General features: G+C 37.2%; 1 protein-coding gene across 10 annotated transcripts in view; it reads left to right on the top strand.

Annotated features, from left to right (window-relative positions):
* Positions 1–11807, top strand: part of ZMYM5 (zinc finger MYM-type containing 5) — a 57034-nt gene extending 45227 nt beyond the window's left edge. For 9 of the 10 annotated variants that reach the window (XM_037527375.2, XM_037527368.2, XM_054701269.1 and 6 more), the window contains 3 exons: positions 541–706; positions 1572–1784; positions 10422–11807. In XM_037527375.2, coding sequence (XP_037383272.1) covers positions 541–706; positions 1572–1784; positions 10422–11153 — 1111 coding nt within the window. In that variant the 3' untranslated portion in view covers positions 11154–11807. Of the gene's footprint in view, positions 1–540; positions 707–1571; positions 1785–4335; positions 5974–10421 lie in introns of all 10 variants that reach the window. The other variant, XR_008554127.1, reaches the window with a different exon arrangement.
* The last annotated feature ends 426 nt before the right edge of the window (positions 11808–12233 follow it).

Genomic DNA, 12233 nt, shown 5'->3' on the forward strand with positions numbered 1-12233 from the left:
TTAAAGATTTATTTTTATTTATGCATACAAGAACTGGGGTACAGGCCAGAGGTGCAGGGGGTGAGAGGATCCACCAGAGACAGAGTGGAGAGCAGAACAGGCAGGTTGACTAAAATAGACTGCTGAGGGGAGCAGCGGGTGAGACAGGAGAGGTCTGCTGCGCCATGTGGGTTAACACCCTGGCTGGGGATTGAACTTGTGTGTGTAGCTGGGGATTGCTTCATAGTTCTGACACTTAACCCCTTGCGCCACCCGGGAGGCTCCTTTTTGAATGTTTCTAAGAATCCTAAGAACCTGTGGCAAAGTTCTTGTGCTTCAAAATAGTTTAACCTCCAAATCTCTTACCAAATTATTTAGAAACTCTTGAGAATGAAACCAAACAGCAGATTTTGCTAGATCCAAAGCTTATCATAAAGCTTATAAAATAATAATTGATACCTAGAATTAAAAGCTGAAAAAAAATAGTGTTCATGATTTATATATTTGAGTTTTATTAAAATACCTTGTTCTTAAGTTGTTTGTCTATCTCTTGTGTTTCAGAGATGCACCCACCAAAAAGGGTACTATTGTTCCTCAAGTGGAATTCAACGAACCCTTCCAAGAATTTTCTAGTGTATCTTGTTTGTCTCCCTATGAAGGCAATCAGAATCTCAGAAAAAGAGTCCTAAATAAATCAAGATGTACAATCTGTAGCAAACTAACAGAGGTCTGGATTTTTATATCTTACTAAAATTATTTAAGTCCTTTTATAGCCACTGCTGTCTATGACTACATTCATATAATCTACACAATGAAGTTAAAGAGAAGAATGCATATGTAAAAGTACACATCTATTTCTGTAGGGTTGGATGTACTTATAAACAAAGCATTATGCTGGATTTTGTTTTTGCTAGCAACACTAAGTGTAGTCTTAGGACCTGAAAAGAAGCAACTGATTTTAGTACAAGAACTTGTAGAACAAGTGGAATGAAAGTATATTGAAAACTGCTGCTTTCAATATATCAAAAAAGATGCTTTCCAGTATCTCAAAAAAAAAAACCCCTGTATATAGGCAGTCCTCATTTAACAGTCAGTGGTAACTGAATTTGATATTGCTTACTCTAGAGCCATGCATGATTTTAACTGTTACTGGAGAACTGAGCAAAGCAAGAACCAACTTACATATGGATACGCCAAATATATTATCCTGAATATGGGTAATATTTATTCCTTTAGCCCCTTCCACTAATTTTCTAGTTTAAAAATTAAGAATTTGCAATCCAGTACTTCTTTTCAATGGGTCATATCAAAATCTTTCAAACAAGTTCATTTTCTGTAATTCTTAAATGTTTCTAGGGATGTTAGTACTTTCTGTTCTGAGGTTTTTTTTTTTTTTGTAAAGTCAGTGATTTTACAAAGAAATCAAAGGTAAAATGATAGGATAACAAAGTGTGCTTTTTTAATATTTTCCTTGAATATTCTATTGAGAAACTACTAGAGGTTCTTGGTTTCTGTAGAAGAACTCATTGCTATACTTATCTGGCTTGTATTTTTAATAATGGGTCCTTGTTTTTTGGTTGTTTTTCTTTTAGATTCGCCATGAAGTCAGCGTTAATAATGTAACACATAAACTGTGCAGTAACCAGTGCTTTAATAAGTACAGGTTAGCCAATGGTCTTATAATGAATTGCTGTGAACAGTGTGGAGAGTACTTACCCAGTAAAAGTGCTGGAAACAATGTCCTGATAATTGAAGGTCAGCAGACAAGATTTTGCTGCCAAAGTTGTGTTAATGAATATAAACAGGTAATTTTTCTTAGTGAGTTTTAAATGATTAAGTTTACTGTAGCTTTTCACTCTTTTATTACATTAACCAGATTTATCTTAGAATCTCATTTAGTTCTGTTTCTGTCATTTTATTTTACTGAGTTGTCCCAGCTCAAATGAGTATTGAAATCAATTTATTGTTATATGTTTGTTTTTACTATTTACAGACATTCATTGATGAGTAAATCTTTTCTCTACCATTTCATACTTCCACAGACTTCATACTTCAATTAACTCCATATTCTCACCAAAATTTGTCAGTTTTGATTTAAACTAGGGTAATGGATTTGAAATGATTACCTCACTGTGATTTTAATTTGCATTTCTTTTTTTTTAAAGATTTATTCATACAAGAACCGGGGTACTGGCCAAAGGTGTGGGGGGTGAGAGGATTCACCAGAGACAGAATGGGGAACAGAACAGGCAGATTGACTGAAATACACTGCTGAAGGGAGCAGTGGACAAGTCAGGAGAGGTCTGCTGCACCGTATGGGTAGCTCCCTGGCTGGGGATCAAATTCATGCTGCAGTGGCTGCAGATAGCTTCATAGATTACCTCTTAACCCCTTGTGCCACCAGGGAGGCCCTTAATTTGCATTTCTTTGATAACATTATTTTTTCATTACTCATTTATCTTTAATTTTAAAGTGCTTATTCAGTTAAGCTTTTTTTTTTTTTTTTTTGGCTTTCCATTATTGAGCTGTAGGATTTCTTTTTCTTTTTATGTTCTGGATAAATATCTTCCATAAAATAAATGTATTTGGAAGATGTTCTCCTGGACTCTGTTTTGTCTTTTCATTTTCTTACTGTTGTTTTGAAGAAGCTTAGGTTTTAAATGTTGATTAAGTCCAACTTACTGTTTGCTTTTTTGTTTAATGCTTTTTGTGTCTTGTTTAAAGACTCTTTGCCTACCAAAGTTCTGAACATGTTTGCACATCTTTAATTTCAGAAGCTTTTTAATTTTAGATTTTATGTTTATATTTGTGATCTCTCTCAAACTAGTTTTGTGTATGGTGTGAAGTAAAGAGTCACCTGATTTCAAGACATTAAAAACCTCAAAACATCACCTTGTACTCTAAATATGTACAATTTTAATTTATCAATTATGTCTCAATAAAGCTGAAAAAAAAAAAAGACTTTAAAAAGCTATTATAGGGGCCTCCCGGGTGGCGCAGCAGTTGAGCACTGGGTTGCGAAGCTGCCTGCAGCCTCTGCGGTGCCGGTTCAATCCCCAGCTACTCCCTGGCCACCAGAGGAGGGTCCCGCATGGCGCGCAGACCTCTCCTGCCGCCCGCTGCTCCCCTCAGCAGTGTACTTTGGTCCTTCTGCCTGCTCTGCTCCCCGCTCTGGCTCTGGTGAATTCTCTCACCCTCCCGCGCTTCTGACTGTACCCAGTGCTTGTATAAATCTTTAAAAAAAAAAAGCTATTATAATCAAGGTTGTTTGGTATTGGCATAGAAAGATCAATGAAATAGTTCAGAAATAGAACCACATATATCGCCAATTGATTTTAGCAAAAGGCATCAATCATTTTGATGGGTAAAATAAGATCTTTTTAATAGATGGTACTGGGAAAACTTTTGTTTATATGGAATAAAGAAAGAGACTTGACTCCATTCTATTATATACGCAAAATTTAATTTGAGGTGAATCATAAATGGAAAACCAGAAACATTCTTGATCACCATTTTATTAGATAATTATTTAAGTGGTTGACTTTTAGGGGAAAGTAGCCCTGAACATCTAGGTTTATCTTTATTATTGCCTCTATTTATGCTGCACCTCATATTTAACAAAATTTTCAGATGTGGCTTATAGAAAAGCACAATGAACAAAGAATATGCAAAACAACTTAGAATAGATTATCTTTTCCGAAAGATAAATGGCAAAAATAACCTACTGAACCTCTGATTCATTAATAAACAACTACGTTAAGTCTTAAAATTGTTCAGCTTTTTTTTAATCCATTTTTTAATTATATTTGCTTACACCTTCAGATTTTGCTAAGGGCAATGAGCTCATAAACTGCACTTTTCCTCTAAAGAACATAAGGGTTGTACACAGGTTATAATTTTTTTTACTCCTAAATGAACACCAGAGATAGAAATGGGAAAATATGCAGTCAAAAGAGACAGTAACCAGATAGCCAAATTTTTTGGAATAACTCTCATGTCTGCCCCTGTAATCCCCTGAAGGATGTCTATTCATTCTACTATACATGTATCAGTAATGCAAAATAGCTCATAATAGTTGGCAAATATAGGGATGCTATTTCTGTATAACATAGAAGTTTTATAAATGTGCTCCCCATCACTACATGAATATTTTTAAGTAATTAGTGGCAGGCTATCTCACAATAGAAAGCTGCATAATGTCATGTAGACTGCGTATATAACAGTAGTCCTGTTGCCTAAGGACATAATATAGGATATTACACTGGCAGCTGCCTCATACATCGTATGTTTACCACATCTTGATTGCATCATTTTCTGTTGTGCTTGATTTAATCTCATGTTGTTTTGTTCATCAAGGCCCCTCAACATACAAAATCCACAACTAATTTTTCCAGTAAGAGACCACGTCGAGTGATTGACCTAGAAACAAAATTAAAAGTGATTAAGGACTATGAAAGTGGAAAATCAGTGACAGGTATTGCTCTCCAGTCAGGCATGTCCCATTCCACCATAGCTACAATCTTGAACAAGAACAAAGTCACAGATGCTGTTAAAGGATCTGCTTCATTGAAAGCAACAAGACTTACAAAAGTTCGAGAAAGGCCTATATCTGATATGAAGAAACTTCTAATGACCTGGATTGAAGACAAGACACAAAAATGTATTCTGCTCAGCACCATGATAGCAAAGAGTTTATTGGCAATGTTGAAAGAAAAGGCTACAATGTTGAATTTATTGCTAGCTCTGGGTGGTTTAAAGGTTTCAAGAATCGTTACTCATTACATAATGTGAAAGTTAGTGGAGAGTCTACAAGTGATCTTACAAAGGCAGCTGAAATTTTTTTGAATGTGCTAGATATATGTGGAGGAAAGTTACTTACCAGAGCAAATATTCGAATTGAATGAAACCTCCCTATTCTGGAAACAGAGGCCTAGAAGGACCTTCATCCATAAGGAGGCCAAGTCAGTACAAGGTTTCAAGTCTTTTAAAGATGGGATAACAGTCTTGCTCGGAGGCAATGTTGTAGGCTACAAATTAAAACCCTTTGTGATCTGGCACAGTGAGAATGCCAAAGCCTTCAAGCATATCAGTAAGCCCACTCTGCCAGTACACTACCTTAGCATTTAGAAGTAATGGATGACACAGCTACTCTTTCAAGATGCACTCCTGAATTGCTGTGCCTGCGAATTGGAGAAGTATTGTTTGAAAAATTATCTACCTTTCAAGATTTTACTTATTGTTGATAATGCTCCCGGACATCCTTTTATTGGTGGTCTTCATCCCAATATCAGAATGGTGTTTCTCCCACCAAATACTGCCTTTTTGATCCAACCAATGGATCAAGGAGTTATAGCAGCTTTTAAAGCCAACTGCCTGAAGAGAAGAGGTTCATTCATAACATAAGAGAATTTGCCAAGGATGAAGAAGTTGCAAAAATCAACAAGGCTGTGGCTGAGATGGCAAGCAACTTTAACCTGGGTGTGGATAAGGATGACATTGAGGACCTCCTAAAGGCAGTTCCTGAGGAACTGAGTAATGAAGAGATGTTGAAACTGGAACAAGAATGCATAGCTGAAGAAGAGGGGAGAGAAAAGGAAACTGCAGAAGAAAAAGAACCACAAAGAAAATTCACAGTGACTGGATTAGTAGAAGCTTTTGCAGACCTCAACAAGCTCCTTAAAAAGTTTGAAAGCATGAATCCATCAACACCAGGAGGTTTTCATTAATAGAGAGGAATGTTCATGGTGCATTATCTGCTTACAAGCTGATCTATGAGAGGGGAAAAAAGCCAAGCAAACCACCATGAGCATATTTCAGAAGAGAACTCAAGAAAAACCTCAGACAGGTCCTTCAGGATGTATTCCAGAAAAAAACATTGTTTACATAGGAGACAGCAGTCCCGTTACTACTCCTGAAGACCCTCCAGTGGGATGAGATATGGAGGTGCAAGACAGAGATGATGATGATCTCAACCTTCTAGAGCCCTAGGCTAATGTATGTCTTAGTATTCAACAAAAATGCTGCTTTAATTTTTTATCTTTTTTAAAGATTTATTTTATTTTTATACAAGAGCTGGGGGTCAGGCCAGAGGCGTGGAAGGGGGAGAGGATTCACCAGAGACACAGCAGGGAGCAGAAAAGGCAGAGGACCGAAATACACTGCTGAGGGGAGCAGCGGGCACGACAGGAGAGGTCTGCTGCACCATGTGGGAATCTTCCAGGCTGGAGGGAATCGAACCTGCACTGCAGAGGCTGCAGACAGCTTCACAGCGCTGCACTCAACTTGCTACGCTGCTGGGGAAGCCCCCACAAAAACATTTTTAAAAAGTAAAATAATAAGTTGTTTTAATAGAAAAAAGTTTATAGAATAAGAATACAAAGAAAAATTTGTACAGCTAAATAATGTTTGAGTCAAAATAAAAAACTTTAAAGTTTATAAATTATAATAAACTAAGGTTAATTTATTGTAGAAAAATTTTTTATAGATTTAGTATTACCTAAGTGTACAGTACTTACAAAGTCCACGGTAGTATACAATAATGTGCTATACCTTCCCATTCACTTAACCACTCATTGACTCATCCAGAACTACTTCAGTACTATAAGCTCCCCGGTAAGTACACTATACAGGTGTACCTTTTATCTTTTATGTTTTATTTACTTTACTTTTCCTATGTATAGATATGTTTATTTTTTTAAAAAAAGATTTATTTATGCATACAAGAGCTGGGGTGTAGTCCGAAGGTGTGGGGTGGTGAGAGGATTCACAAGAGATAGAGTGGGAAGCAGAACAGGCAGATCTCCTGAAATACACTGTTGAGGGGAGCAGCAGGCTAGACAGGAGAGGTCTGCTGGCTGCCGATAGCTTCATAGTGCTGAGACAAACCCTTGCACTACCAGGGAGACCCTGGATATGTTTAGATACACAAATACCATTGTATTACAATTGCCTACAGCTATATAGGTTTGTAGCCTAGAAACAATAGGCCATACCTTATAATCTAGGTGTGTAGTAGGCACCTAGAAAAAAGCGTACTATCTACCTTTGTGTAAAAATACTTCGATGTTTATTCAATAGTGATATCCTAGCAATGCATTTCTCAAAACATAGTCTATTATTAAGTGATGCTTTGCTGTGTATGAAGACCTTAGGAAAAACTGACTTAGCATAGCATATAGAGTCATAAAATGTAAAAGCTAAACATTGATCGAACACAATGGTTTAACCCGTGGTGTATTTCAACATTATTACAACTGGGGGAGTACTACTGACATCTAGTGGATGGGGGCCAGGTATGCTGAAAACATCCTGTAATGTGCAGGACAGCCCCCACAGCAAAGAAAATCTATCACCAAAAGATAAATAATAGCTGGATGTTGTGTGGGAAGCCTAGTGAGAAGACAACTAAATTTCCATCTTCCTCATTAACAAATCAGTAGAGGGGCCTCCCTGGTGGCACAAGGGGTTAAGACACAACCTGTGAAGCTGTCTGCAGCCAGTGCAGCACGAGTTTGATGGAGATGACCCACATGGTGCGGCAGGCCTCTCCTGGCTCTCCCGCTGCTTCCCTCAGCAGTGTACTTTAGTCGGTCTGCCTGTTCTGTCCCCACTCTGTCTCTGGTGAATCCTCTCACCCTCCGCATCTCTGGCCTGCACCTTAAGCATAAAAGAACTGGGGTACAGGCCAGAGGTGTGGAGGGTGAAAGGATTCACCAGAGACAGAGTGGGGAACAGAACAGGCAGACCGACTGAAATACACTGCTGAGGGGAGTAGCGGGCAAGATGAGAGGTCTGCTTCACCATGTGGGTTGCCCTCTGGCTGGCCAGGGATTTGAACTCGTGCTGCAGAGGGTGCGGGTTGTTTCACAGTGCGGTGCTTAACCTCTTGTTCCACCAGGGAGGCTTTAAATAAATCTTTAAGAAAAAAAAAATTAGTTGATGATTTCCTAAACCTGGGACGAAAAATTGGTGAATAGCAGTATAAACATGTTGCTTGGTAATACCAAAAGAATCAACTAAAAATGTTGAAAGTGACTGACTACTGGGAAAGGGGGAAGAGGTGATTGTGGTATGGGACCACTGTTTCTTATTTACTAGGTATAACTGGTTGTTTTATATTAAATATTCAATTTTGATTAAGTCTTCTTAAAATACATTAAAGATACCAATTTTCTGGAGCCTCTCCGGTGACCTAGGAGTTGAGTTGCAGTGCTATCACCTCTCTGGCCTGACTTCTGTCCCCGGCCACAGAAATGGCCTACATATGGCACAGCAGACTTCTCCTGTCTTGCCCTACTGCTCCTTTGGCAGTGTATTTCAGGTCTGCCTACTCTGCTTCCCACTTTGTCTCTAGTGAGTCCTCTCACCACCCACAGCTCTGGCCTACATCGCAGTTCTACACAAAAATAAATAAAATTTTTTTAAAATAGAATTTAAAAAAGATACCAATTGTTCTAGAAACAATCTTACCCAAAGTCATACAGCTACATTTGACCTCACTTCTGAAACCTTGATTATTAGTCTGTTGCCTCTGATACAAATATTTAATTCTGCATGTTATTAATCCCCTAATAAAATAAATTCCCTGAGGCCAGAATGTCTATCTGATTTATTCTGTAATCTCCAGAATAAGTAACCTAATATATATGGGACAATTTCGCAATCTAACTGGGATACTTCTGAGAGTGAAGTGAGATTCTGTTCCTAATGTCTCCATCTTGGTACCTTTCTTTCCCATGGTTTTCTCCCTCTTGTTTTAGGGTTTGATGGATGCCTACCGTACCTGCCTTGTATTTGGCTTCGGTTTTCATCCAATCATCAGTAAAAATGTTAGTATAATGTAATATGCACTAAAATTTGAACTTCATTTTCAGACAATCTCTTATGAATGTCTTTGGAGAGAGTGCTTAAATGACATCGATAAAGACATAAGCAGTTTACCTTTGAAACCTAGAGTATAAGTCAGAAACCCATGAGTCTTTGCACCAAGGAGTGGCTAGAGCAAACACTTTTTTCAACGGCTCTTTGTTATTAGACCATTTTCAGTTTGTCAAATAATTGCAGGTATCCTGGTTAGAGTATACACCAATAACAGCTAATGTGTTATAGAGCCTGATACAGCTTTACATGTTTCTCAGCCATCTAAACAAGCTCGTTAGTGCAAGTAATATTATATTCAGGAAACGGAAGCTTATGTAAGCTTTACTATTTTTTTTTTTTTACTTTGAAAGATCATATAGTCAGGAAGTTGCCCATTTATTGAAAATTACAATTATAACAACTTGACTACTTATTCATTAACAAGAAACAGGCAAAAAAGTAATAAGTTTGAGTTTGATCATGTTAAAAATAACACTAATTGCAGTTCTTGGCTTTTTGTTTCTTTATATGCACTTCCAGTATAGTCTTGCCCAATCCCATAGTTTCAATTAATACATACTTGATGACTTTCAACGTATTTCTTCAATTTCAGACCACTGTGCCCATCTGCAGTTTCCATTGAATGTTTCACAAGTAGCTCAAACTGTCCAAAACAAACATCAAGTCCACTTTCCTTTATTTTCATATCATTAAAAGACAATACCATTCAGGCAGGTGTCCAGCAGAATGTAGTCATTTTTTACTCTTCCCTTTGCCCCCAGAGGGATTTAATTACTAATAATACAAATTATGTCAACTGTCCTAGATCTGCTCCTGTAATCCTAGAGATAGCCACCATTATCTCTTGCCCAAGTACAGGTCTGATCATGTCACTTTTTTTTTCATTTCAGCCCAAAACAAAGCTTTTAGTTTCTTAAACTCCATGGTTTCAAGCTGTACCATGTGCACATATATTACAATTAACAGGATACCATTCACACTGTATATATTTTTGTTATTTTGAATCTATCGTTGCATTTTTATTGACTCCAGAATAGGTAATGTGTCTTTTTATTAAGTGGAATACAGTATATGTTGTGACTGCCTTTAGTGTGAAAGTTACATAACTGTTTTCAAGGTTCATCCATATCATAGCATATATCTTTGACTGTTTTTATTGCTGAAGAATATTTCATTGTATGGATAATATCACCTTTTACCCATCTGTAGTGGACATTTTTTAAAGATTTATTTATGCATACAAGTACTGGGGTACAGGCCAGAGGTGTGGAGGGTGAGAGGATTCACCAGAGACAGAGTGGGGAACAGAACAGGAAAATGTACTGAAATACACTGCTGAGGGGAGCAGTGGGCAAGTCAGGAGAAGTCTGCTGTGCCATGTCAGTAGCTCCCTGGCCAGGGATCGAACTCGTGTTGCAGTGGCTCCGTATAGCTTCATAGGTTGCGTCTTAACCCCTTGCACCACCAGGGAGGCCACTCTTCATATTCTTATTGGGCATTGTATATACTTTTAATTTTTTAATGTTAATTCTAAGATACAATCGTAATCTATTTCTCCCCAGATTATGGAAACAAAGTCAAAATTACCAGCATCAGAAAACAGAAAAAGAAATGCTGTTAGAGAAGAAAATGGAAGAAAATCATGTTTATCATTGAATACATGCTTGGAAAAAATAGAGGGGATACCTCAAAAAAAGGAAAAAACTTCAGAGCTGCAGGTTTCAGTAGAATGTAGCAAAGATATATCACTGATAAAACAGGATGTGAGTTTACCTTCTGTGTTAACTATACCTGATAAATTGCAAGAGAAAAACTCAGAAGATTCCATTATACCCATTGAACTTTCTGCAGATCCAGGTACATGGCCCCGGATTTTGAATATTAAACAACGAGAGACACTTGTTGAAAATGATCTCCCTCAAGTAAGAAATTTTGACTTTCCAAAAGACAATACAGGGAGGAAATTTTCAGAAACGTATTATACACGAGTTTTTCCAGATGGTGAGAAATATACTAGATGCTGGTTGCTTTATTCAACCTCAAAAGATTCTGTGTTTTGTCTATATTGCAGACTCTTTGGGCAAGGGAAAAATCAACTGAAGAATGAGAATGGGTGCAAAGATTGGCAGCATTTATCTCATATTCTTAGTAAACATGAAGAAAGTGACACGCATATTAACAATGGTGTTAAGTATTCAAAATTACAATCTGATTTGAGGAGGAAAAAAACTGTTGAAACTGCAGAACACAGATTACATGATAATGAGAAAAATGGTATGCTTTTATACACATAATACACCAGATTTTGATTTTTGACATGAGAGGGTCAAATATTTACACAGAAAAGATGTACACTAACAATACTATTGGTTTTGTGAGGCTATTGTACAGAGTAATTGGCAATAATTTGTTAGCAATAAGTATTAGTAAGTCAATAATGAAGAATGCTTCTATTCCAGATTCTGAAGCTAATTGGATTCAATAGTCAATACAGGTTTCAATAAAGGCAATTGTTAATTTTCTCAATGTGTCACCTTTTTCTCAATTCTCAGCTTTTAAATTGGTTTTTGAGGACTGGCATTTGATAAGTTGGATTAATTTTCTATTCTGATTGATTTGAAAGAAAGACTTAAATTTATCAGTATCAGCTTAAATGATGCCAATGTGAACGAGAGGTGTTACTAAGGTAAAAAACATTCAGAAAAAGCTGCAACTTTTTGCTATTAAACCAAATACTTGTTACTTATTTCTTTTCAGCCAAATAGTACAACTTGTTACATTAAATAAACTAAGGTAGTTTTAATTGCATTTTGTTGGTTTGGTTTCAGTTTGTAAATGCCTTGACTTTTATTGGTAGGCAATAACTATAGAGTGTATGCTATTTTTATGTTGTTACAAATATAAGAAATATTAAAATAAAAATATATTGAGTTAACTTATAAGTATTGTGAATTTTCTTCCCCTATGAAGACTCCATGTTTAAAATTTGAGGAATGGGTCTCCCTGGTGGCGCAAGGGGTTTGGTCTCAGCACAATAAAGGTAGCTGCAGTCACTGCAGCATGAGTTCCATCCCCAGCCAGGGAGCTGACCCACATGTTGCAAAGAGACCTCTCCTGTCTCGCCCGCTGCTCCCCTCAGCAGTGTATTTCAGTCATCCTGCCTGTTCTTCTCCCCACTCTGTGGTGAATCTTCTCACCCACCCACCCCCGCCCCACCCGCATACATCTGTCTTCTACCCCAGTTCTTGTATGCATACATAAAATAAATCTTGAAAAAAAAATTTAAGGAATACCCTAATGAAAATTAAGGATCTCCATTTTTTTAGCTAGTCAGTGTTACTGTCACTATGTGTTTAGTAATTTTCCCTTTTGTT

The sequence above is a fragment of the Talpa occidentalis genome, unplaced genomic scaffold (assembly GCF_014898055.3).
Source record: "Talpa occidentalis isolate TD23 unplaced genomic scaffold, MPIMG_talOcc4v2.1 talOcc4.5, whole genome shotgun sequence".
NCBI lineage: Eukaryota > Metazoa > Chordata > Mammalia > Eulipotyphla > Talpidae > Talpa > Talpa occidentalis.